General features: G+C 38.1%; 1 protein-coding gene and 1 long non-coding RNA gene across 3 annotated transcripts in view; one reads left to right on the top strand and one right to left on the bottom strand.

Moving 5' to 3' along the window:
* EIF2AK3 (eukaryotic translation initiation factor 2 alpha kinase 3) overlaps positions 1 to 24,950 on the top strand; it is a 76,599-nt gene that overhangs the window by 43,202 nt on the left and 8,447 nt on the right. For both annotated transcript variants that reach the window (XM_010378440.2, XM_010378441.2), the window contains exons 8-14: positions 1,571 to 1,693; positions 3,598 to 3,818; positions 6,116 to 6,228; positions 9,973 to 10,095; positions 13,279 to 13,428; positions 14,543 to 15,323; positions 18,852 to 19,019. In XM_010378440.2, the coding sequence (XP_010376742.2) occupies positions 1,571 to 1,693; positions 3,598 to 3,818; positions 6,116 to 6,228; positions 9,973 to 10,095; positions 13,279 to 13,428; positions 14,543 to 15,323; positions 18,852 to 19,019 (1,679 nt within the window). The remainder of the gene's footprint in view (positions 1 to 1,570; positions 1,694 to 3,597; positions 3,819 to 6,115; positions 6,229 to 9,972; positions 10,096 to 13,278; positions 13,429 to 14,542; positions 15,324 to 18,851; positions 19,020 to 24,950) is intronic.
* The window catches only part of LOC104674178, a 37,864-nt gene continuing 27,288 nt past the window's right edge, over positions 14,375 to 24,950 (bottom strand). Inside the window, exon 3 of the long non-coding RNA XR_749608.2 lies at positions 14,375 to 15,474. This is a non-coding gene — a long non-coding RNA (uncharacterized LOC104674178). The remainder of the gene's footprint in view (positions 15,475 to 24,950) is intronic.

The raw sequence follows: 24,950 nt of genomic DNA, 5'->3' as shown, positions 1-24,950 counted from the left end.
AAACCTAGGTAGTACCATTCAGGACATAGGCATGGGCAAGGACTTCATGTCTAAAACACCAAAAGCAATGGCAGCAAAAGCCAAAATTGACAAATGGGATCTAATTAAACTAAAGAGCTTCTGCACAGCAAAAGAAACTACCATCAGAGTGAACAGGCAACCTACAGAATGGGAGAAAATTTTTGCAATCTACTCATCTGACAAAGGGCTAATATCCAGAATCTACAAAGAACTCAAACAAATTTACAAGAAAAAAACAAACAACCCCATCAAAAAGTGGGCAAAGGATATGAACAGACATTTCTCAAAAGAAGACATTCATACAGCCAAAAGACACATGAAAAAATGCTCATCATCACTGGCCATCAGAGAAATGCAAATCAAAACCACAATGAGATACCATCTCACACCAGTTAGAATGGCAATCATTAAAAAGTCAGGAAACAACAGGTGCTGGAGAGGATGTGGAGAAATAGGAACACTTTTACACTGTTGGTGGGATTGTAAACTAGTTCAACCATTATGGAAAACAGTATGGTGATTCCTCAAGGATCTAGAACTAGATGTACCATATGACCCAGCCATCCCACTACTGGGTATATGCCCAAAGGATTATAAATCATGCTGCTATAAAGACACATGCACACGTATGTTTATTGCAGCACTATTCACAATAGCAAAGACTTGGAATCAACCCAAATGTCCATCTGTGACAGACTGGATTAAGAAAATGTGGCACATATACACCATGGAATATTATGCAGCCATAAAAAAGGATGAGTTTGCGTCCTTTGTAGGGACATGGATGCAGCTGGAAACCATCATTCTTAGCAAACTATCACAAGAACAGAAAACCAAACACCGCATGTTCTCACTCATAGGTGGGAACTGAACAATGACATCACTTGGACTCGGGAAGGGGAACATCACACATCGGGGCCTCTCATGGGGAGGGGGGAGGGGGGAGGGATTGCATTGGGAGTTATACCTGATATAAATGATGAATTGATGGGTGCTGACGAGTTGATGGGTGCAGCACACCAACATGGCACAAGTATACATATGTAACAAACCTGCACGTTATGCACATGTACCCTAGAACTTAAAGTATAATAAAATATATATATATATATTTCTCTATACAACTTAGAAAAACTCTTAATCATTCGCTGACCTTGCCAAAGTAACATTGAACTCTTAACGTATTTATATTAAGACTATTTAGGCAAAAGTTTTCTGGCTAGCACATCATATTCTTTGAGACATGAATGAATAGAAATCAAATACTGGGCACCTACTTCTTTCATTATCTTTCTATACCTTGTACATGTTTTTTACTACATATGTCATGTCATATTTTAATTGTTTGTTTAAACGACTCAGATTCTCTGTAAGACTGTGTGCTTTTCAAAGGCAAGAGTCCTGGGCCATTTGTTTAACTTATATGTTTGAACTGAATTATGGTTGAATATCAGTTTATTCAATTAATGAGCACATGCATTTTTATTCAAGTCATAACAGTTAAGATTTAAGAAATATTATTATTAATAAAATAATAATTTTATTTTAGATTCTCCTTCCAGAACTCCTGTCTTGGTAGGATCTGATGAATTTGACAAATGTCTTAGTAATGATAAGTTTTCTCATGAAGAATATAGTAATGGCGCACTTTCAATCTTGCAGTATCCATATGGTAAGTGAAAATACTGAGATTTATTTTATTTTTTAATTTGAAATTAATTAATAGAATTCAAATGAAGAAAAGTCGATTAGAATATAGAAAATAAAATATCTTGGGAGACAATTTCATGAATTATTACTAAGTATAGAAGCTCCAAAGTTAGGTTGCCGGGGTTCAGATCCAATGTTTGCCACATGCTAGATTGGGCACATCTAACTCCCTGTGTCTCAGTTTCTTTATCTGTAAAATTAGAATAATAATCCTAATATCTATGTATTAAGTTGTTGTGAGGCCTAAATGAGATAATGCATGCAAAGTCTTAGTTAACATCATGTGTGTCACATAGTGTCAGTAAACATTGGTTCTCGTTATTAGCTCTTCTTTATCAGCCCATATTATGTAGGCTGTATAGTAGCCTGTATAATGAAGAAAATGTGTTTTTCATAAAACCACATGAAAATGATGCACAATTAGGTTATTTTAATTTCTTAGACAAGAGAAATTAGTGCAAAAGTCAAGAATAGGTGAAATTTGGCATGAAATACATTTCTATTTAGTAAGAAATTTTTTGAAGTTCAGGTATGAAAGCCTTTTAAAAGTTGTGTAATTAAGAAGTCTTCAAATCTGTATCAGGTAAACACATAGACTCCTCATCAGTTACCCTAGATGTTAGCACTGGAAAGTTATTATATAAGCTAAATTGATTAAAAAACAAATAAAAAAATAGCTCTGAACTAGAAACAGCAGCCTTTATCTTTTTCTTTTCTTTTTTTTTTTTTTGAGACGGAGTCTCGCTCTGTCACCCAGGCTGGAGTGCGGTGGCACGATCTCGGCTCACTACAACCTCTGCCTCCTGGGTTCAAGCGATTCTTTTGCCTCAGCCTCCTGAGTAGCTGGGACTACAGGCGCCCGCCACCATGCCCAGCTAATTTTTGTATTTTTAGTAGAGACGGGGTTTCACCATATTGGCTAGGCTGGTCTCAAATTCCTGACCTCGTGATCCACCCACCTCGGCCTCTCAAAGTGCCTGGATTACAGGCGTGAGCCACCGCGCCCAGCCCCTTTATCTTGATATTGATCAAAAGATAAGGTAGGCTGGGCGCGGTGGCTCACGCCTGTAATCCCAGCCCTTTGGGAGGCTGAGGCTGGCGGATCACTTGAGGTTAGGAGTTCAAGACCAGCCTGGCTAACATGGTGAAACCCCATCTCTACTAAAAATACAAAAATTAGCCAGGCATTGTGGTACACGTCTGTAGTCCCAGCTACCCAGGAGGCTGAGGCAGGAGGCTCACCTGAGTCCAGGAGATGGAGGTTGCAGTGAGGCAAGATCACTGCACTCCAGCCTGGGCAACAGAGCGAAACCGTGTCTCAAAAAAAAAAAAAAAAAAGATAAGGTAAAAGTGAATGGTGTAATCTGAGCACATAGTACAACATGGAAGACAAAAAAAGACAGGCTATTTTTCTGGGGCAGAGTCATTTTGGCAGCCTAAACTGAACCAAACAGCATGGATGTTTTCCTTTCATTTTGTGAAGAATGTTTGGTGGTAAAATTTGGTATTTTATTGATAACCAAGCAAAAGGAAAGCTAAAAGTACCCTGAAGAAAGATTGAGTATTAATTCTTGTATTTAAAGAATTGAATTATTAATGAGGTTATGAATGGAGTAGCCCTTAAGATTGTTTCTGGTATTATTACTTAATATAAAGAAAATTTAATATGCATCTAGGATAAAGGAAAATGTCTATATTTACTGGAGAAAAATGAGACAAATTATGATGTTTAAAATATGTTAAAGAAGAGAGACAAAAGGAATTAGTGTGATCAGTCATAGGAAAACAGATAAATTGTAATAGTTAAAGATGGGCCTATTTTCGATTGTCTTTAAAAAAAAACCATTTTAATGTTTCTATTTGAAGATAATGGTTATTATCTACCATACTACAAGAGGGAAAGGAACAAACGAAGCACACAGATTACAGTCAGATTCCTCGACAACCCAAATTACAACAAGAATATCCGCAAAAAGGATCCTGTTCTCCTCTTACACTGGTGGAAAGAAATAGTTGCAACGATTTTGTTTTGTATCATAGCAACAACGTTTATTGTGCGCAGGCTTTTCCACCCTCATCCTCACAGGGTAAGAATCATGGTTGCTTATTCTCTGGTTTCCACTTCCCCACCTTCCATTTGCTTCTCAACCATTGCAGTCTGGCTTCCATCCCTACTGCTCCACCAAAGCTACTCTTGCCAAAAGTCTCAGTGATCTTCCTTGTGTTAAATGTAATGGACATTTTTCAGTCCTTATCTAACTGAACCTCTTTGTATTTGACACTGTTGAGCATCTCCCTTTGACCTTTCTTGCCTGACTTCCTTGACACCATGCTCTCCTGGTCTCCTTGGGTGTGATGTGGATGCTTCAGAACCTGATCTTTCTCATCCTCTCAGTATTGTTGGTATTCCTCAGGGCTCCCTCTTTTCACTGTTCATCCCACAAACTCTCCTTGGATGGTCTTCCCTACTTTCCCAGCTCTAATCTTCTTATATACTAATGTTTTCCAAATCTGTTTCTCTGGAACAGCTATCTAGTAAGTGCTACACAGGCACTTCAAATGAGCCATATCTCAGACTGTCCTCATTTCCACTCCCATTCCCCTCCCCAGCCTGTTCTAGCATTTTTCTCTCTCAAAAAAATGTACGGCCATATGCAGTCACCAAAGCCGTGAATCATTTTTCTCTCCCTTATCAGTCACCAAGTTCTGTCAAATCCTTCCTCCTAGATATCTTCATATTTTTCTTCTTCTATGTGTCAGTTTTCATTTCACCAGCACAAATACCATCATCACACCTCTCCTGAATCACTGAAATAGCCTCTAACTGACTTCTGTGCCCCTAGTCCTCAGGCTTTCTCCAGTCCATTCTCTACACCCTAACTCCAGCTGCATTTCTGGGCTTAAAAACCTCTAATACCTGACCTTTCTCCCCATTGTTGTTAGGCTCAAGTCCAACCTTCTTAGAACATGCAAGATTCTGAATGATTCATACCCTGCCTGCTCGTGTCCCGTCCTTCACTGGTACCCTAATCCCTTCCTCCCCTCCGCCATGCTCAGCCACTAGACTGAGCTTCTTTCAGTCTTCCCTGTAGACCATGCTCTTGCTGAGCCTGGTAGCACTCATCTGTCTAACCTTGCCTTGGAACCTTGTTCCCTACCTCCTCTCCCTTCCCTCTCAAATAATTAACTCCCGGGTAATATCTTTTAGTTTGAAATTAGTTGACACATCCCCCTGGGAAGTCATCTTTAACCTCCTATTTCTGAGTTAGATTTCCTGCCTGTGTTTACACTCTGCACTCCCCTTACTAGAGTATTTACTAAAATATTTAATAGGTAATTCCTAATTTCTCTCTCTACCTCTAGACTATACATTCTTTTTTTTTTTTTTTTTTTTTTTCCAGAGACAAGGTCTCACTCTTCTCACTCTGTCACTCAAACTGGAGTGCAGTGGCACAATTTTGGCTCACTACAACCTCTGCCTCCCAGGTTCAAGCAATTCTTGTGCTTCAGCCTCCCAAGCTGAAACTATTGGCATGCGCCACCACACCTCACTAATTTTTGTATTTTTTGTAGAGATGGGGGTTTTGTCACATTGGTCAGGCTGGTCTCAAACTCCTGGCCTCAAGTGATCTGCTCACCTCCGCTTCCCAAAGTGTTGGGATTACAGGCATGGGCCACCACGCCTGGCCTAGACTGAACATTCTTAAGGACAAGGACTAGTCTACACTGTTTACCACCATCTCCTTAGCCCCTTACACAGTGCCTGGCACATAATTGGAGCTCAGTAAAGATATGTTGAAAGAATCAGTGACTAAACAGGTGACCCACAGTGCCCCCATTTGACCATAATTATTAACATCCTCTAAAAAATATTTTAGGAGATGTTGGTAAAGAAACATTGCCTAATTTAATTTCCTGTTATTAAAAGCATTTTTAATGCAATTTGTGAAATTGGTTGGGAAAGAAATCACTCTAGTCTTTTTGTCGTTGTTATTGTTATTGGGTTTTTTGTTTGTTTGCTTTTTTTTCTACCTCATTTTGTCAAAAGAAATCACTGTAATCTTGCCCAGGAGTTTGCGTTTATGCTTACATGTGTGCACTGTCTTTCTCTTTATATCTAGTTATATATCATGCTGTACATATGACATACCCACATTATAAAGAAACAAAATCCCCTCAAATACTGACTGGAGGGATAGCAATGGGAAGATAAAGTTTTTTTCTTTTGTAATAAAGCAAAATGCTGCATTTTGTTTTCATAATGCTTTTATTTTTCTTGATGCTACTTATGTATTTTTCAGTGTTGTTTATTTTATAACCAAAATCATTAGCTAACTTCAGTTCAGCTTTGTACTGGTAGTGATTTTGTTTTTCACCTTATCAGCAAAGGAAGGAGTCTGAAACTCAGTGTCAAACTGAAAATAAATATGATTCTGTAAGTGGTGAAGCCAATGACAGTAGCTGGAATGACATAAAAAACTCTGGATATGTGTCACGGTAAGAGTCTTATTAAAATACAGCCATTTGAATCAAAGAAGAAATGACCTAAGATCTTGTTTAAATTTTTTAATGTGTAGATACCTAGAAAAATAAAATGTAGACTTAACCCTCAATAAATAAATTCAAGTAACTTAAATGTATTAAAAGTGGTATATACCCTAAGAAAGATAAAAATAGAGTGTTATAGGAGTTTAGAATTTCAGCTACCAAATTAAGTTCTTATTCAAGTAACTTAGTTATTTAGGGCCTACTATGTATTAGGATTAGCATTTATAGTACCAGACAATAATTATTATGTTTATAAGGTGTGATACAAGTCTCTACATGTTTCTGAATCCTCATTTATTTTCATTGTTGTTCTATCTGTAATAGGAAGTAGAAATATAGGGAAAAACACTGATAGAACAGATAGTTTTTAAAAGCAGAAGAGGGAGATGGATTAGCTAAAAGTAGGCAGTTTAAATAAAAGTAGAGAAGCTATTACAATCTCTCAAGTATAAAATGTAACCTTTGATACATTGTGGTCACTATAAATGGTGTTATGGTTTATTTTTCGTATTACATGGATTATACCTACTTTTCTCTTTGTCTTGATAGCATACTTCTTATCACTTTAGTGATATGGGGACAAAGTAAAGACATGGAACTATACTACTTAATATCTAGGGTAATGATTTTATGGCAGAAAAGATTGAAAATAATAGATAAATATGTATATTAGGGCCCTCCAAGGAAACAGAAATGACAAGATGTGCATATATACCTTATACATAGGCATATATCTATATATATCTACTTCTATATAGATATAGATGCACAAGCATATTCACAACAAATTAAGGAAATACTTGTGATAATTACAGTCCTCATTTTTGTCACTTGTCATGTGGTCACAGCTGGTATTTATAAGTACCTTCTTCCCCTATCTATCCCATATTCCCTTTCCTATCAGAGAACACCTCAGCCGGTTGTAATTCTTTATTTGGTAGGGTGACCCAAATCCACAGTCCTGAAGGGTCTGGGAGACTGGTAGTTCTGCCTGGATTGGATTGTTACAGTTTTCCATTGACCTTAATCACAAGGCATGATTATACAAAGAGATCCCTAAGGGATCTCATGTATTTCAGACCTACTCTTTCTTACACCTCCACTGTGAAGCAATAATCCAGTTTCCCCTTGGTAGTCAGGATTAGTCACCCAGCCAGCAGAGTAGCTGTCTTCTTTGTTGATTCAAAGGCATGAGGAGTTCAAAGTTGCTGTTGTATCTCCTGGTGGAAGTGTTCCTGTCTCTTAGACGAAGACCTCTAGGCCAGCCAAACATAAGTTCACAGGAACAGGAAGCAAAAATGTTGCTAATAGATCACTAGGGGGTAATGGTGGGTGATGCCACTCCCGTTTCCATCCCTTGATCCCTGGACCTGTACATACTGGCTATGGGAACCATGCTATAATATATTAGACACTGATTCAGAGCATATACAGCTTTCTGGAGAACCTTCCCCTAGCCCTGCAAGGCACCTACCTGGCAGTGTAATGGAGTCTTCAAAAGGCCATTCTACCTTTCTGTCAAACCAGCTGCTTCAGGATGATGGGGAACAGGTAAAACCAGTCAATTTCATAAACAAAGCAAGATTTACTAGGTGATTAACAAATGCTAAAGGCTACTTTAACACCCTTGCTAATAAAAATACTAATATGTCAGTGACTGTCAACACCAGCAGGCAGTAAGAGAAAGAATAAAGAATCCAACAACTCCCACGAGGTAGTCTGCTACTGAAGTCATTCATTGTTCATTACACATTTATTCTGAACAGCTGTGTGCAGGACAATAATTCAGGCTTTGGGAGAATTAAAAGACCGCTCCTATCCTGGAGAAACTTAAAGTCTATGGGAAAGATACTACTGGGTAAAACAAACATATAAGAAGAAAGTCATGAACCAAACCACTAAATCTGTGATGATCTAGGAGGGCATCATAAGTGAAGTCATATTTGAACTGAATTTTAAATTGTGAGAGTTCGGCAAGTAGAGATGAGGTTTGGGGAGTAGAATAAATGCGGTATCATGAATAAAGATGTATTTGTCAGGCTGTTGTCAAGAAAATTAGAATAATATACGCAAAACTGAATTAGACTTGTCAGTTTTTCTTTAACTTTATTCAGTATGAAGAATGCAGCTCTTGAGTCTTTTTTTTTTTTTATGGGAGTTCTATAGAATACCTAATGTTTTTTGGTGGCAACGATGTTCTAGGCACTGTTAAGAACATAATCTCTGCATTCAGTCATGAGTTCAAATCCCAGCTCTGTCATTTATCAGCTGACAACTTAGGCAAGATGATACTTACATTTCTAGGGTCTGTAATCACATAAAGGTGTTACTCTTTTTAGAAGATAATCCATTTTTATATAGGTGTTTTCCTTAATATAGGAAGATAATTCAGTTGACCCTCCAGGAGTAGGATATGAACTTTGTGGGCTTTTGCATTTGGGGAGACTGGTTTGTACTGAGGTACCTTGACTGGCTATTTTTAGGAATACAGATTATTGCTCTTCATTTTCTATGAAAGGAATTGGCCCATGGAACGTTGAAATCTATTGCTTCTCCTTAATTCCATGCTTTAACCAGCTGAGGCAACTACTAAATTAATGAGTATGTAAGTCATAAAGCAATTAACTTACCCTTATAAGGGATATCAGACATAATCTAACTTATTCATTTATTAATTCATGCATTTATTCAACAGACATTTGTTAGACTTTCGGTTTGTCAGGTAGTGCCCACCCTTTGGAAATACAAAGAGAAACAAGAATGATTTTCTGTATTCATGGCCCCCACAATACAGTGGCGGTGGGAGAAGGGAGCTGCTTACAAATAATTACAAAAAATTAAGGTTAAGTTTAAATACTTCAAAGTATTGTGTGAAGAGTGTTATGGGAATGTTGAGACAGGGATCTAAGAAAGCCTTACAGAGGTGGTGAGATGAGCAGAATGAAAGAAGAATAGGGTTCATTAAGCGCACAGAGGAAGGCCATCCCAGTGGAGCAGACAGCAGAAGCAAAACCTTGAATTGTGAGAGAGCATGGTGCAAACTGACTGGATTGTACAGTGCAGGTCAGTGAAGTCAGCACTAAAGGGAGAAACAGCCTGCTTAGTGGAGGCCCCTGTGAGTGACAGATGGTGAGTTGGCTTCTGTCTGACTTGGTACCTCCAGTGGTAAGTACACTGACTCATGAGGCAACCCAACCCATGTCAGCTTTGGTTCCTAGGAAGGTTTGTGGCTAAAATAGTACCTGGGTATAATAGGATTGATTAAATTTTTCCCATAAAATTTACAGGTAATTTGCTAAGATAAAACCACATTTTCTGTAATTGAGTACAAAATGTCACAGAATGTAAAAGATACGAGAATAAGGAATATGATATTTTGGTAGATGATAGGAAGTATTGGACAGCACACATCAGTGGTGTAATAGCTGTAAGAACAAGTGACTAACAAGTGATTCCCAATTAAACACATCTTTTTTATTTTTAATTTTTTCTGGGAAACGTAAGAATGTGTTTGCTTCATTTATACAAACAGAAGAACTAAAAATGTGTTAATCAAATTCAAAATATACTATTTATTAAGATGAGTTCTATGAGTTTATACATTTTTATGTGTCATAAGATTGAACTGATTTTCACCTTACCACAAAATTTAGAACTATTGCAAACCTTTATAAATTTTACCTCTTTTTAAAGATATCTAACTGATTTTGAGCCAATTCAGTGCCTGGGACGTGGTGGCTTTGGAGTTGTTTTTGAAGCTAAAAACAAAGTAGATGACTGCAATTATGCTATCAAGAGGATCCGTCTGCCCAATAGGTAATGGGTGGTACCTTTAGTAAATTGACATCAGCACAGTGTGATCTAATCTCGTGGGTAAAATATCCTTCTTACTGTACTCTGTAAACACCATAGAAAACACAGTTTCAGACCTTTCAAATCTTAGGTTCTAAGTGCTACCAATTAACCAGCTGTCTAAAAGTTGTTATCTATATAGGTTGCTTTCTATCTACTTTTAAAATATGCCCTTGTTTTTTATTATTAACTCAGGACTTTCGTTTACTGGCTTATAATAACTAGACTTCAATAAATTGCAGCATTTTAAAATATCTATATTTTTGTGTAAATAAGGAAAAGTACTAGAACAAAAACATTTGAATTATATTGTCTCTACCCGGTAATAACTATTATTAACACTTTAGAGTATATCCTTTTGATTTTGTTTTCTGGTCATAAATTTACCTAACTGGTAACCAGTTGCCAGTACTGTACAGTTTTGTCTGTTGCTTTCTTCTTCATGTCCTCTATATTTTTCATGTTATTAAGAGTATTTTGGCTGGGCACGGTGGCTCATGCCTGTAATCCCAGCACTTTGAGAGGCCGAGGCGGGCGGATCACAAGGTCGGGAGATCCAGACCATCCTGGCAAACACAGTGAAACCCTGTCTCTACTAAAAATACAAAAAAATTAGCCAGGCGCAGGTGGCGGGCACCTGTAGTCCCAGCTACTCCGGAGGCTGAGGCAGGAGAATGGCGTGAATCTGGGAGGTGGAGCTTGCAGTGAGCTGAGGTCGCACCACTGCACTCCAGCCTGGGTGACAGAGCGAGACTCCATCTCAAAAAAAAACAAAAAAGTTTTTTATTAGAATCCTAAAGTATATTAAAAGTATTTTATGGCTTGGTAATAGTCCATTTAATACACGTGCCATATTTTGTTTAACCATTTCTTATTGTTAAACAATTGGTTTCTAATTTGTAACAATTAGAAATAACTTTACCATAAAAAAAAAACTTTGCAATATTCATCTTTTTATGTACATTTTGACAATATCTGTTTCTTAGGATAGATTCCTAGAAGTGTGATTTCTGGCTCAGAACGGCATGATGCTTAAGATGATAGGCTTCCAGCAATACCTTTTATTCTAACTATGTAGAAGGCTCTTGTTGCTTTTTTTTTTCTTTCTTTTCTTTTTTTTTTTTTTCCTTTTGAGACAGGGTCTCGCTCTGTCACCCAGGCTGGAGTGCGGATTGCGCAGTCTCGGCTCTCTGCAACCTCCGCCTCCCTGGTTCAAGTGATTCTCATGCTTCAGCCTCCCGAGTAGCTGAGATTACAGACATGCACCACCATACCCAGCTAATTTTGTATTTTTGGTAGAGATGGTGTTTCACTGTGTTGGCCAGGCTGGTCTCAAACTCCTGACCTCAGGTGATCCACCTGCCTTGGCCTCCCAAACTGCTGGGATTACAAGCATGCACCACCATGCCCAGCTAATTTTTGTATTTTTAGTAGAGACAGTATTTCACCATGTTGGCCAGGCTGGTCTCGAACTCCTGACCTCAAATGATCCACCTGCCTTGCCCTCCCAAAGTGCTGGGATTGCAGGTGTGAGCCACTGTGCCTGGCTGGCCTCTTATTGATTCTAGATTAAATGCACGCTAATTGTTGTGCTGTCGTCGTATCTGGTAGTCGCAGTTTTTTCAAATTCCTGTCTGGTAAGGACAGGAATTGGGTGGTTTGGGTAATAGGGAACTAATTTTTTTCTTTTGGTAAATAACTTTTGAGTAGTTTAAATATTCATATGTGCCAGGCACTACATAAGCTATAAAAACTAAGTCAGATTTCTACCCTTAAGAAGCCTGTACCTTTTTGGTGCTTTTGTATGTACACTCAAGTAAATACAATGCAAGAAAGATTTTGACCTTTGCCTTATCTTAGTAAATATTAATAGCTTCTCATGAAGAAGAGCAGATGTGGCCAAAAGGCAGTCAAGCTTCATAGAAATGGTGGCATTTGCTCTGGGTGTCAAGAGTAGCCTTTTCCTCAGTAGAAGACAGGTTGGGAGGGATGGCCAAGTGCATGAAATGGCCTGAGCAAAGGCTTTCACAAGCTTGGAGGTGGTATGGAGAATGGTGAGAGTTCTGGAATAGATGGAACAAAGGGTGAGAATAGGGGAGGATGGAAGAGAGGAAGAAAAGGATAGGTTGGCCAGGCACAGTGGCTCATGCTTGTAATCCCAGCACTTTAGGAGTCCTAGGCGAGTGGATCACTTGAGGCCAGGAGTTCGAGACCAGCCTGACCAACATGACAAAATCTCATCTCTACTAAAAGGCAGGTGGAGGTTACAGTGAGCAGGTGGAGGTACAGAGATCGTATCACTGTTCTCCAGCCCGGGTGACAGAGTGAGACTCTGTCTCAGGCAAAAAAAAGAAAAAAAAAAAAAAGATAGCTTATAGCACCTTAATTGCCAAGCAAAGAAGTTGGGATTTTAAAACTTTATTTGTATGTGCAGTAGATGCACTTGTAGCATTTATTTCCAGAAAAACAAACAAACAAACAAACAAAACTGAAATACTTGTATTTTTTAAAATACAGGACTTGTGTGGCCTTTTAGAAGTATACCCCCTAGGCTGGCCGGGCACGGTGGTTCACGCCTGTAATCCCAGCACTTGGGGAGGCCAAGGCAGGTGGATCACCTGAGGTTAGGAGTTTGAGACCGCCTGACCAACATGGTGAAACCCTGTCTCTACTAAAAACACAAAATCGGGCTGGGTGTGGTGGTGCGCATCTGTAACCCAGCTACTCGGGAGGCTGAGGCATGAGAATCACTTGAACCAGGGAGGTGGAGGTGCAGAGAGCCAAGATTGTGCCACTGCACTCCAGCCTGGGTGACAGAGCAAGACCCTGTCTCAAAAAAAAAAAAAAAAAAGGAAGTATAACCTAGGCTAACGCATCTGTTTCTAATTTTAGTTTTCAAGAAAAGATCTTATTTTATTATTTTTCTGTTTTCACTATTAGATATGAATACTTCTTCAGATATGAACAGCCTTCAGTGTTGTCTTACTCTCTTTTTCAGGCTAATGTTATTTCTTTAATTTTCCTTTTTTATTGATATATACATTTTTTATTGATATCTACATATTTTAGGGGTATAAGTCATATAATTTGTAAAGATCAAATCAGTGCAACTGGAATATCCATCACCTTAAATATTTTCTCTTTCAGGGAATTGGCTCGGGAAAAGGTAATGCGAGAAGTTAAAGCCTTAGCCAAGCTTGAACACCCAGGCATTGTTAGATATTTCAATGCCTGGCTCGAAGCACCACCAGAGAAGTGGCAAGAAAAGATGGATGAAATTTGGCTGAAAGATGAAAGGTAACTAACTATGTTACACATACACTTAAGCTAGTTTTTAGCTTGTGTGATTACAATATCAATTTTATAACTTTAGGTTCTTTTTTTTTTTTTAAAGAAAAGGAACAGCAGAGTTCTGTTTCATGTTTTGAAAAGTTCTCTAACCACTTGTGAAATTTTGATTTAGATTTTGAGAACATGCAGGGGTGACTCATGCCTATAATCCTAGCACTTTGGGAGGCCAAGGTGGAAAGATTGCTTGAGCCCAGGAGTTCAAGACCAACCTGAGCAACATAGTGAGACCCTGTCTGTTAGAAAAAATAAGAGAGAACTTACATGTTAAAAAATTATCAGTTGATAGGGCTCTATACATTGTGACTGATTGAGGGATTTATAGTGACTTTTCTCAATATAAGGTATCTGCTTCTGTCTCCAATTTTAAAAATGTTTTATTTAATTGTTAGCACTTAACAATTTACAACTTCTTTTTAAGTAGTTTTGAGCTATTTGCAGTTAAAAATACGTAAACTTAGCCTGAATATATTGTGCATATTAACTATGATGTGCTATAGGAAGGAAGGCCCTTTAAAAACTATTAGAGAAGAAAAAGGAAGCATGTGTAGATAGACTGCCACCAAACAGCTGGAGTGAAACTCCTACCTACAGGTATCTAAGCAACATTAGACCCACGTGAGGTACCTTGTTAAAGTGGTGCTTATTATAGACTCAACCAATAAGTAAGCCATGGAAGGTCCAAGTGAAGTGGCTGCGTATCTCAAGGCCTTGTGAGGCGCTGCCCTAATTTGGATTAGGGCTTCAGAATCACAGCCACCAAGGAATCCTTTCTTCACTTTGCATAAAAATCTTAGGCTGCTCTGGCAGCCCCAGACAGTCCCAGGTAACTGTTTCATGTATAAAATTAAGCTTTAAAATTAAGTTTTTTAGAAGGAATGAATGGAATGTGATATTCTCTATCTCACATTACATGTTTTTATTTAGTTTGTATGTTGTTTTGTTGTTTGCCATTTGGTAAGTGGACTTATTATAGTTGAAGCTTTTTAAACAGAGGGTGCAGTTCAGGTACTTTAATCAATATATATTCACTCTTACCCCTTTGTATTTCTCCCACTTTTAGCACAGACTGGCCATTCAGCTCTCCTAGCCCAGTGGATGCACCGTCAGTTAAAATACGCAGAATGGATCCTTTCTCTACAAAAGAACATGTTGAAATCATAGCTCCTTCACCAGAAAGAAGCAGGTCTTTTTCAGTAGGGATTTCCTGTGACCAGACAAGTTCATCTGAGAGCCAGTTCTCACCACTGGAATTCTCAGGAATGGACCATGAGGACATCAGTGAGTCAGTGGATGCAGCGTACAACCTCCAGGACAGCTGCCTTACAGACTGTGATGTGGAAGATGGTACTATGGATGGCAATGATGAGGGGCACTCCTTTGAACTTTGTCCTTCTGAAGCTTCTCCTTATGTAAGGTCAAGGGAGAGAACCTCCTCTTCGATAGTATTTGAAGATTCTGGCTGTGATAATGCTTCCAGTAAAGAAGAGCCCAAAACTAATCGATTGCATATTGGCAACCATTGTGCAAATAAACTAACTGCTTTCAAGCCCACCAGTAGCAAATCTTCTTCTGAAGCTACATTATCTATTTCTCCTCCAAGACCAACCACTTTAAGTTTAGATCTCACTAAAAACACCACAGAAAAACTCCAGCCCAGTTCCCCAAAGGTGTATCTTTACATTCAAATGCAGCTGTGCAGAAAAGAAAACCTCAAAGACTGGATGAATGGACGATGTACCATAGAGGAGAGAGACAGGAGCATGTGTCTGCACATCTTCCTGCAGATCGCAGAGGCAGTGGAGTTTCTTCACAGTAAAGGACTGATGCACAGGGACCTCAAGGTCTGTATTTGTGGCGCATCACCCTTGGGTTTCAATCTGACGTTTTGTGATTCAGAGAAGTACTTGCAGTACTCTGAAGCATCCTTAAGAGTTGGGGAGAGTAAAAGCATCTGAGAGCAGAGGTCTGAGAAGGTAGCCTTGGAGGGGCCTGCTGCAAGAATAAGAAGTCTTATGTCTGAAACCTTTAGGCAAACCATGCATTCATTCTCTTCGTTAATGTGTTTGTGTTCATTTTACTGTAAAAGGTATTCTCAGTAGTCCAGATGAGGGAAAAAAAGAAAAAGGAATCTTTAGGTAAAATCCACCATGAGCAGATATAGCCTTTATTAGCCAGCTTGAATTGGGGCAGATCTCCACACTTTTCCTTCTATTTCTGAACTCTTTAGACTTTGGGGGAAGGGGTAGGAAGCTGAATGGGGAAAGGTAGCAAATAGTTAACCAGATGATTGTTTATAGCTCTAAAACCTTGGATTCTATTTTCAATATATTCAATAGTAAATGTTGTAGTAATATAATATGCAAAATTACTTAAAGATTCTTACTAAAACGTGACATTTCCTTAGTAGTGTTTCTAAAAATAAGTACATGGAACTTTTAATTTAACTAATTTCCCACATTCCATATACTCTTAGCCATCACCAGTAGATGTGGAGTGAATGTATAAATACTTTTCTGATGAAAGTAGCTTAAAGTCTTGATAGATGTGATTCCATTTTAAGTCTTTCCAGTTTTATGTAACCACAGACTTGTTTCAGGCACAAAAGTAGCTATTTGGACACAAGTTATTTTCTTCTAAAATCAGCGGTAGGTTTTCAAATTCTTTGGTATATTTTAAGAGTTTTAGTGTAACAAGTGTAGGAATTAGAAATAATTGTTATTTTTCAATATGATTGTTATTTAGTCATACATCATCATTAGCCTTCAGTGATTTTGATGTGGGCCCAAACTGATTACCAAGAATTGTTCTGCACTGAATTAAAAGTTCAGAGATGAATTATTTGGTTGGACTGGAGAAGACAGTTTACAGGAGACCACACACCGCTAATATGAGAGAATACTAGCATTTAGGTTTGAATATAGTAAATGGTTATCACTAGGTGGAAAACAACTAGTTGAAATACACATTCTTCTTGTACTTAACACTTGCTGTACACACAAATGCCAACTTGAAAGACAATGAATCATGTTTTCACTAATAATGAATATTCTTCTGCTAATGTTGTAATGTAAATGAGATATTGGTAAATATCCATTTAATGCTACAATGTTGTCTAAAGATTTTTCTGTAATTGTCTATGCACCAGAAAAATTGCAAGAAGAAAGTTAATATTCCTGTTAGTTTTTCTAGAAATCAGAAAGGTTTTTTCCTTTCTAAATAGAAGGCAATTCCTTTTAAAGATTTCTAGTGTGGTCCCCAACCAAAAAAAAAAAAAAAAAAAAAAAGCCAAGATTTTTATTCCTGGGTGAAAAAGCTGTACATTTTGCTACATTCTGACCTAAATCTTTGGCTCAATGTTAAACCTTCTAGGCCCTCTCCCCCTGTTATATTTTGGTCACATTTTTGTCTTCAGGACTTTGACTCCTGCCTCTTTAGACTGACTTCTGGTCTTCTATTTTCTCCACTCTGAGCTTTTCTCAGTTTCTCTTGATATACAGTATTCTGACAGAAACCTGGTCTTTCTTCATTATTCTCATCACACCTGGATTATTTATTCTCTGGTTTCTATAGGGTATGAACCATATCTGTTTTTTTCACCTGTTATAGTCTCAGTACAATGCCTGAATGTTCTAGATGGTCATATCATTTATTTTGAATTTTATTTTTTTTGCACTTAAAAGCGTTTATACTGACTTAACCAGAAAAGAAAATCTGTTGGCCCATGTGGCTAAACTGTTGAGAATTCAGGTAAAGCTTTAGCTGAGATCAAGAGAGTTAGCCAGAACCTGGTTTCTCTCCTCCCCATTTCTTGTTTCTATTTAAGTCTTTTGGAGGTGGTGGGGTAGAGGGTGGAGAGAAAAGTATTGCTTTTTCCCACTATTTATCAGAAGTTTTTTTCTACTTAAACCAAGGACACCTACCCATCCCCCAACAAGCCCATTCCCTGGCCAGGCAATGGGATTATGTGGATTGGCTTAAGCAACTTGTAGAGCATGAATGCCTTCCACACCAACCATGGGGTTTTGCTGCATAGTCAGCAAGAAGGAAGTTCCCAAAGTAAAGTCAAGATACTTCTGGTGGAAGAACAGGGAGATAGACACTGGAGAGCCAAAAAGCTTATCTATTATAGATAGGGTTCAGTAAATAACAACTGCCATCAGATGATGGGAGTTGGGAAGAAAGATGACATTTAATGCAGGATAGTCTATTATTGCCTCTGGTACAAAGTTATTTTTTGGAGAGCTGCAGATTATTACCATAGGTCTTATACACAATAACTTGATGCTTCCAAGTCAAAATCGTTTAATGGTATTTTAAGAGTTTGGGAATGCAATGTTATTTTCTGCCATTATTTGAAACATGATGAAATTCAATTTCATGAGCTACATGGCTTCCTTTTTCCTCATTTCAACGGCTATGAATGGTGGTCATATTACCCGCAGAGTAGAGTAGACTCTGAGGGAAAGATGGTGTATTTCATGTAGGGCACTTTGGGTTTGAGGAGCCCATGAGATCTCTGGTTAGATGTATTCAATAAACAGTGTCATATGAGTTTAGAACTCAGGGCAGATATATGGGAATAGATGTAGTCTTGAGAACACAGAGGTTTTACAAGAGGCAGCATACAGTAGTAGTGAAGAGCTCTTATCCCTTCTGATAATCTATATCCCCCTCTCAGATGCAAACCAAAAGATCAGTCTGTTTCATTCATTCACCAAATAGTTATTAGCTACCATAGAGCAAAAACTGGACTGAAATCTGGCATGTGGCAGTGGATCACAAGGTCCTTTCCTCATAGACCCAAACTGCTCAGGTTTGAATCCCTGCTCCACCACTTGCTAGCTGGGTAACCTTGGGCAATTTGTTTAACTTCTGGGCCTCACTTTTTATGTCTGTAAAATGGGGGTAGTTCTCATCTAATGGGGTTGTAGTACACGAGTTAGTTAGTAGTAAACTGCTTTGAACTGTGCCTAGCACATTGCAAGTTGTATTTACAAACTCGTTATTATTAGTTATAATTATTAAGGCTTTAAGTCATAAGTGTAGAGATGCTTGCCTGGGAAGAATATATAGAATAATAAGATTGAGGATTAAGTACCATGATCCCTAGGGAATGTGCATCTCAAAGGGTTTAAGTAGATGTTCAATAAATACTAGCACTCTTTGCTACCCTTCCCTTTTCTTTACTAGCAGTACTTGTCTGGCACAGAAAAATTGTCACTATTTTCATATTAGCCCATTTTAAAAAGAAATATACTTGAAAATATCTAGTTTATTGTATTTTTTCTTTGTAGTCATTTAAATAATTCTCTTTACTTTTTCTCCTTCATGCACACCCACTGTACTTTTGTCTGTTATATTCTTTCCAGCCATCCAACATATTCTTTACAATGGATGATGTGGTCAAGGTTGGAGACTTTGGGTTAGTGACTGCAATGGACCAGGATGAGGAAGAGCAGACGGTTCTGACCCCAATGCCAGCTTATGCCAGACACACAGGACAAGTAGGGACCAAACTGTATATGAGCCCAGAGCAGGTGAGTTTTTCAGACTTTTACTTATTAGCACAGCAGCAGATGTACCTGATCAATCTCTTCCCATGTTTCCATTAAAATGCCCAGTAATCTAAAACCCAGTAAGTCTGAAAATTATGAAAACTGGCAGTAGTGTTCCAGTAGTAGAATAGTGACACAGCTAAGATGTAGTTTCTACAACCTGAATTGGGGCTGGATTAAGAAGAACACAGCGCATAAAATGCACTCACCCCCTGAACAAGCACCTGACAGTAACCAGGAATTTGGAAAGAGACTTTGAATGCCACCGTCCCAAATTTAACTCCGGTTTGCCTTGTGTAGACTGTGTTGGAACTGTTTTCATAGCCAGCTAGACCCAGAGGTACTATACTGAGCTTCCCTCTGTAGTCATTCATAGGCAACTTCCAGCATGTACTGTAATAGGAAATAGAGGCACACAGGCTGACAGGTGTTGCCTTGTGGGCTGCTTGGCCTTCACAGGAAGAGTACTGTAATCAGGGCTGAAAAAGTACTGGAAGAGCAGGGGGAGCAGGGCATCCCGGAAACGTCAGGCGAGCATGCTCAGCCACCACCAGGCAAATGACTTTCACAAGCTTCTCTATGCTTAGGGCAGCGGGTCTCAGACGTTTTGGGCTCAGTACCTATTTACACTTGTAAAAATAATTGAGAACCCAAAGGTTTTCTTAACAAAATTTTATCTATCAATATTTGTCATATTAGAAGTTAAAAGAGAAATTTATAAAACTTTATTAAATCAATTAAAGTAACAGAATTAAACCTATCACATCTTAAGATATTTTATGAAAAATAAGTATTTTCTAAAACAAAAAAAATTCCCCTAAAAAAAAAAATTAGAGTGACATTTGTTTACATTTTTGCCAGTCTCTTTAAAGCTGACTTTTAAGTGGAACATTCTTCTGTCTGCTTTTGTGTTCAGTCTGTTGCAATATGTTATTTTGGCTGAAGCACATGAAGAAATCTGGCCTCACACAGATATGTGTTGGAAAAAAGAGCAATATTTCATTTCAAGTAATTCTAGGTATTTTTGTTTGATAGTATATCAAAACTTAGTAAGTAATAGTTTCTTAAAATTCATTTGCACTGTGAAATCTAAAACCATTCATGAATATTTTGTACTCTGGTACTTTTAACATCCCTTGGTCTATTTTGTACTTTGAATGGAACTTTTTACCCATCCTTGACTTTATATTGTGCATTAGTCATTTGGAAACTATTGGTTCCCTAAGTTTGGCAACTATTCCAAAAGTTGTCACAGTTCATCATGTAATATAAAAAGCCACTTTGGTTAATACGACCACCAATCTCATCAGAAAAGGCTTTACGTATTAGGAGGCTATCAAATTCCCACTGGTAGATTCAAATCTTCCAAAATTTTAATTTTCACTGAAAAGCTCAACTTTTTATGATTGGCAACAAATACCGTTAGTTTTCCTTGAAGTGCCATTCTCACACTGTTCATCTTTTTTTTGAGATTGGGTCTCGCTGTGTTACCCAGACTAGTTTTGAACTTCTGGCCGCAAGCAGTCCTTGAACCTCAGCCTCTCAAAGTGCTAGGATCACAGGTGTGAGCCACCATGCCCAGTCTCATTGTTCATCTTTAAGAAACTGTCCCTCGGCTGGTCGCAGTGGCTCATACCTGTAATCCCAGCACTTTGGGAGGCCGAGGCAGGCAGATTACCTGAGGCCAGGAGTTCGAGACCAGCATGACCAACATGGTGAAACCCCATCTCTAGTAAAAATACAAAAATTAGCTGGGCATGGTAACACACGCCTGTAGTCCCAGCTACTCAGGAGTCTGAGGCACGAGAATTGCTTGAACTCAGCAGGCGGAGGTTGCAGTGAGCCAAGATTGCACCACTGCACTTCAGCCTGGGTGACAGAGCAAGACTCCATCTCAGAAAGAAACTATCTGTCAAGTGTTCAAGTCTCAATAACTGTAGTTTGTCTACCAATTATTCTCTCAAGTCAAAATGGTGTTCTATGAAAAGAGAAGCTAGCGCATATTGTAACTCAAATAATTGCACAAATGCTAATGATATTCACAAGCTAATCTATGCTTACATCAGCAGGTCTGAACTTCTTAATATTAGTTTGTTTTTTAAATTGACTCATAATTGTACATATTTATGGGGTACGTAGTGTCATTTTAATACATACACTACTGGATCAGGGTAATTAGCATATCTAAGGTGTCAAACTTGGAGACAACTATTATACTTTGGTATGGAGGATAAATGTTTTTATGAATATTTTCCATTTTGTCAGATCATGAAAAAGGTGTATATTTAAAGGTTGAGATTTAATAAATTAATAATTTTTACTGCTAAGGACATTTTAAGTGAAGTGGTTTTTGGTTTTGCCTGTGAGCATGTGGTGCTGAATGTAATTGCTACTGGTACAGCTTGGCACTGCTCGCTTGATTCATGCTTAGGTTCTGTCAGTGCAAATGTCAACACAGTGAAAAATTATGTCTTAGTATTATTATGAAAATAGTCTTGACCTTGCAGACCTCTTGAAAGGGTTTTAGGGTCCCCAGGAATCCATGGACCATACTTCAAGAACCATCGGATTTGATTATCTTTGAAAGATTATATCAGAGACCAGTAATAGGAACTGCCTTTGAGGAAGGCAACTTTGTTTAACTGTCATAGAGCATCCTTTTGAAGTGTTTGCATTGTTTACGTTAGTCAAGTGTTTCTTTTTTACAGTTTGAAATTTTATTTTGTATTTCATCTTTGAAGGAGGTTGCAGTGAGCCAAGATCCCGCCACTGCACTCCAGCCTGGGTAACAAAGCGAGACTCTGTCTCAAAAAACAGAAAGAAGAAATCAAGCATTTTTACGTAGAGTCAAAAAAGTATCTTAAATGAAAAAAAAAATGCAGAAATGTGTACACCTTTTGTGTAAAGGAGGAAAAGATAGATACACATTTGCTTATGTTTACATAAAAAAACTCTGGAATCATGTGTAAGAAACAAATGGCTATGGGGGCAGTGGCAGAAGGGAAGTGACTGGTAGGGCTAGGCCAGTGAGGGACAGAGTGAGAGGGAACTTTTATTGTTAGTTCTTTTTGAGCCATGGGAATGTGTTACCTATTAAAAGTTAATTTGAGATGAGAAACATATAAAAATTGGCAATAGACATCAAACCCAATGAACAATAGGTGCCAGTGGTTCTTGTGAATATTGATACTAAAATGAGAATAAAATGCAAAATGTATTCCTAGTAAAAGACAAATAATTTTAAGTATGTTTATCATTATAAGCTGAGTTGGTGATTCCTATATTAAATTAACAAAGATCAGGAAATGGACGATGGTAAGAACATGGAAAATAAAGGTGGGAATAGAGATTTGTACTTGATGTAGCTAAATTTGGCAAATAGAAAAATAAAACAATATTTCTACCTCTGTATCACTACAGACGACAAACACAAACTGCAGCAAAGGGAAAGGGTGTGGAAATACAAGTGGTGCTAAAGCCAAATATTAGTTATTACAACAAATAAATAGATGTGTTTAAATAGCCCCACGAAAGGGAAACTTCAGATTGGATTATAACTAAAAAAAAACCAAAAAAAAAAAAGTTACAAAGGAAGCTAGGTAAAAAATATACTAGGCTTTATATATAGTTGCTATTTGAACATTTATTGATGAATAAATTATAATTATATATACTATCATTTTGAACTTCTAGGCCACAAAGAAATATCATAGATATTGTAAATGCCTTTTTATGATCACAATACATTAAAAGAAAGGTATAGTGGTTTATAAATTGATGTTTATAATTTTGTTTGTTTTTATTTTTGCTTTTGCTTCTGTTTTGGCTGGCTAGAAATTTTATTATTTTATTTTTTTGAGACAGGGTCTTACTTTGTCACCCAGGCTGGAGTATAGTTGTGTGATCTTGGCTCACTGTAGCCTCCACCTCCTGGGCTCAAGTGATCCTCCCCCCTCAGCCTTCCAAGTAGCTGGGATTACAGGTCTACACTGCCATGCTCAGCTAATTTTTTTATTTTTTGTGGAGATGAGGTCTCACTATGTTGCCTAGGCTGGTCTTGAACTTTTGGGATCAAGCAATCCTCCCGCCTTGGCCTCCCAAAGTGCTGGGATTACAGGCGTGAGCCACTGTGCCTGGCCAAATGGAAATTTTAAAATCCTCCTAAATAACTATCAGGTCAGCAGATGGTGGGTTGATAAGTGCAGCAAACCACCATGGCACACGTTTACCTGTGTAACAAACCTGCACATCCTACCCATGTACCCTGGAACTTAAAAAAACAAAAAAAAATTATTAAAAAATAACCATCAGGTCAATAATGAAGTAAAAATACTCATACGAAGTATGAAGAAAATGTTGAAAGAAGCTGGGCACCGTGGCTTGAGCCTATAATCTCAGCTACTTAGGAGGGTGAGGTGAGAGGATCACTTGAGCCCAGGAGTTCCAGGCCAGCCTGGGCAAAATAGTGAGACCCCATCTTTAAAAGAAAATGCAAAAAACTTTTTTCAAAAATGAAAGAAATGAAAAATGGTGAAATCTATAGAAGTTTTCAAAGTTCCATTTTGAGATAAATTTATTTTACAGGCCTTCATTACATAGCACATTACTGTATAAGTGATTAGAATTCTGCTCAGTAGAAGGCAGGGAGGAGCCAAGAAGATGGGAAACAAACATAAGAATTGATATGGGTGAAACAGTAAAATAACATCACCATGGTTGTTTCTAATAGTTTAAAATAAGGATAATCCTTTCTAGCATAGATACCTACTAAGGGGGGAAAATCACAAATAAATTTAGAAATTAGAAAGGATACAGAAGAGATTTTTATTGATAAGGGACTTTCATATATAGTCAATTGATTGCAACCAAAAGTATCCAAACTGGCTTACGTAGAAAAATAAATAAAATAAATCTATTGGCTCTGGTAATTGAATCATCCTGCTCAAATGATCTGGCCAAGGCCTGGTGAAAGGAAGAATTAAAACTGTATGAAATACCAAAATACTATAAATACATATTTCTATCTATAGGAAAAAAGACTAGAAGAGCCATAAAATATCAAGTCATTGCTTCTGAGTAGTGGGACTCTAATGAATTTTAACCTATTTTGGACTTTTCTGTATGTTCCAATTTTTCTACACAGTCATATAACAGAATTGATATTAAAAACAGTTTTGGTTGGGCATGGTGGCTCATACCTGTAATCCCAGCACTCTGGGACAAGTGGATTGCTTGAGCTTCAGAGTTCAAAACCAGCCTAGGCAACATGGTGAAACACCATCTCTACAAAAAATACAAAAATTAGCTGGGCATGGTGGTGTATGCCTGTGGTCCCAGCTCCTTGAGAGACTGAAGTAGAAAGGATCACTTGAGGCTGGGAGGCAGATGTTGCAGTGAGCCAAGATCATGCCACTGTGCTCCAGCCTGGGTGACAGAGTAAGACCCCTTTTAAAAAATAAAAAATAAATAATAAAAAAAAAAGATTTCTTTGGCCGGGCGTGGTGGCTCACGCCTGTAATCCCAACACTTTGGGAGGCCAAAGTGGACAGATCACCTAAGGTCAGGAGTTCGAGACTGGCCTGGCCAACATTGTGAAACCCCATCTCTACTGAAAATATAAAAATTAGCTGGGTGTGATGGCAGGCACCTGTAATCCCAGCTACTCGGGAGGCTGAGGCAGGAGAATTGCTGGAACCCAGAAGGCGGAAGTTGCAGTAAGCCGAGATCTTGCCATTGCACTCCAGCCTGGGCAACAAGAGCAAAACTCCGTCTCCAAAAAAAAAAAAAAAAGTTTTTAATCATGTTTTTAAAAATGTAGTATTATTTAAGAGGCTGGAAACAATACTTTTACATTTTAAATACTGTGAAAACAAATAAAAGGAATTCTATCTGGATGCTTATTAATGAAGGCTC

The sequence above is a fragment of the Rhinopithecus roxellana genome, chromosome 17 (genome assembly GCF_007565055.1).
Source record: "Rhinopithecus roxellana isolate Shanxi Qingling chromosome 17, ASM756505v1, whole genome shotgun sequence".
Lineage (NCBI taxonomy): Eukaryota > Metazoa > Chordata > Mammalia > Primates > Cercopithecidae > Rhinopithecus > Rhinopithecus roxellana.
The sequence above is the reverse complement of the archived record's forward strand: the minus strand, read 5'-3'. Positions and strand labels throughout refer to the sequence as shown.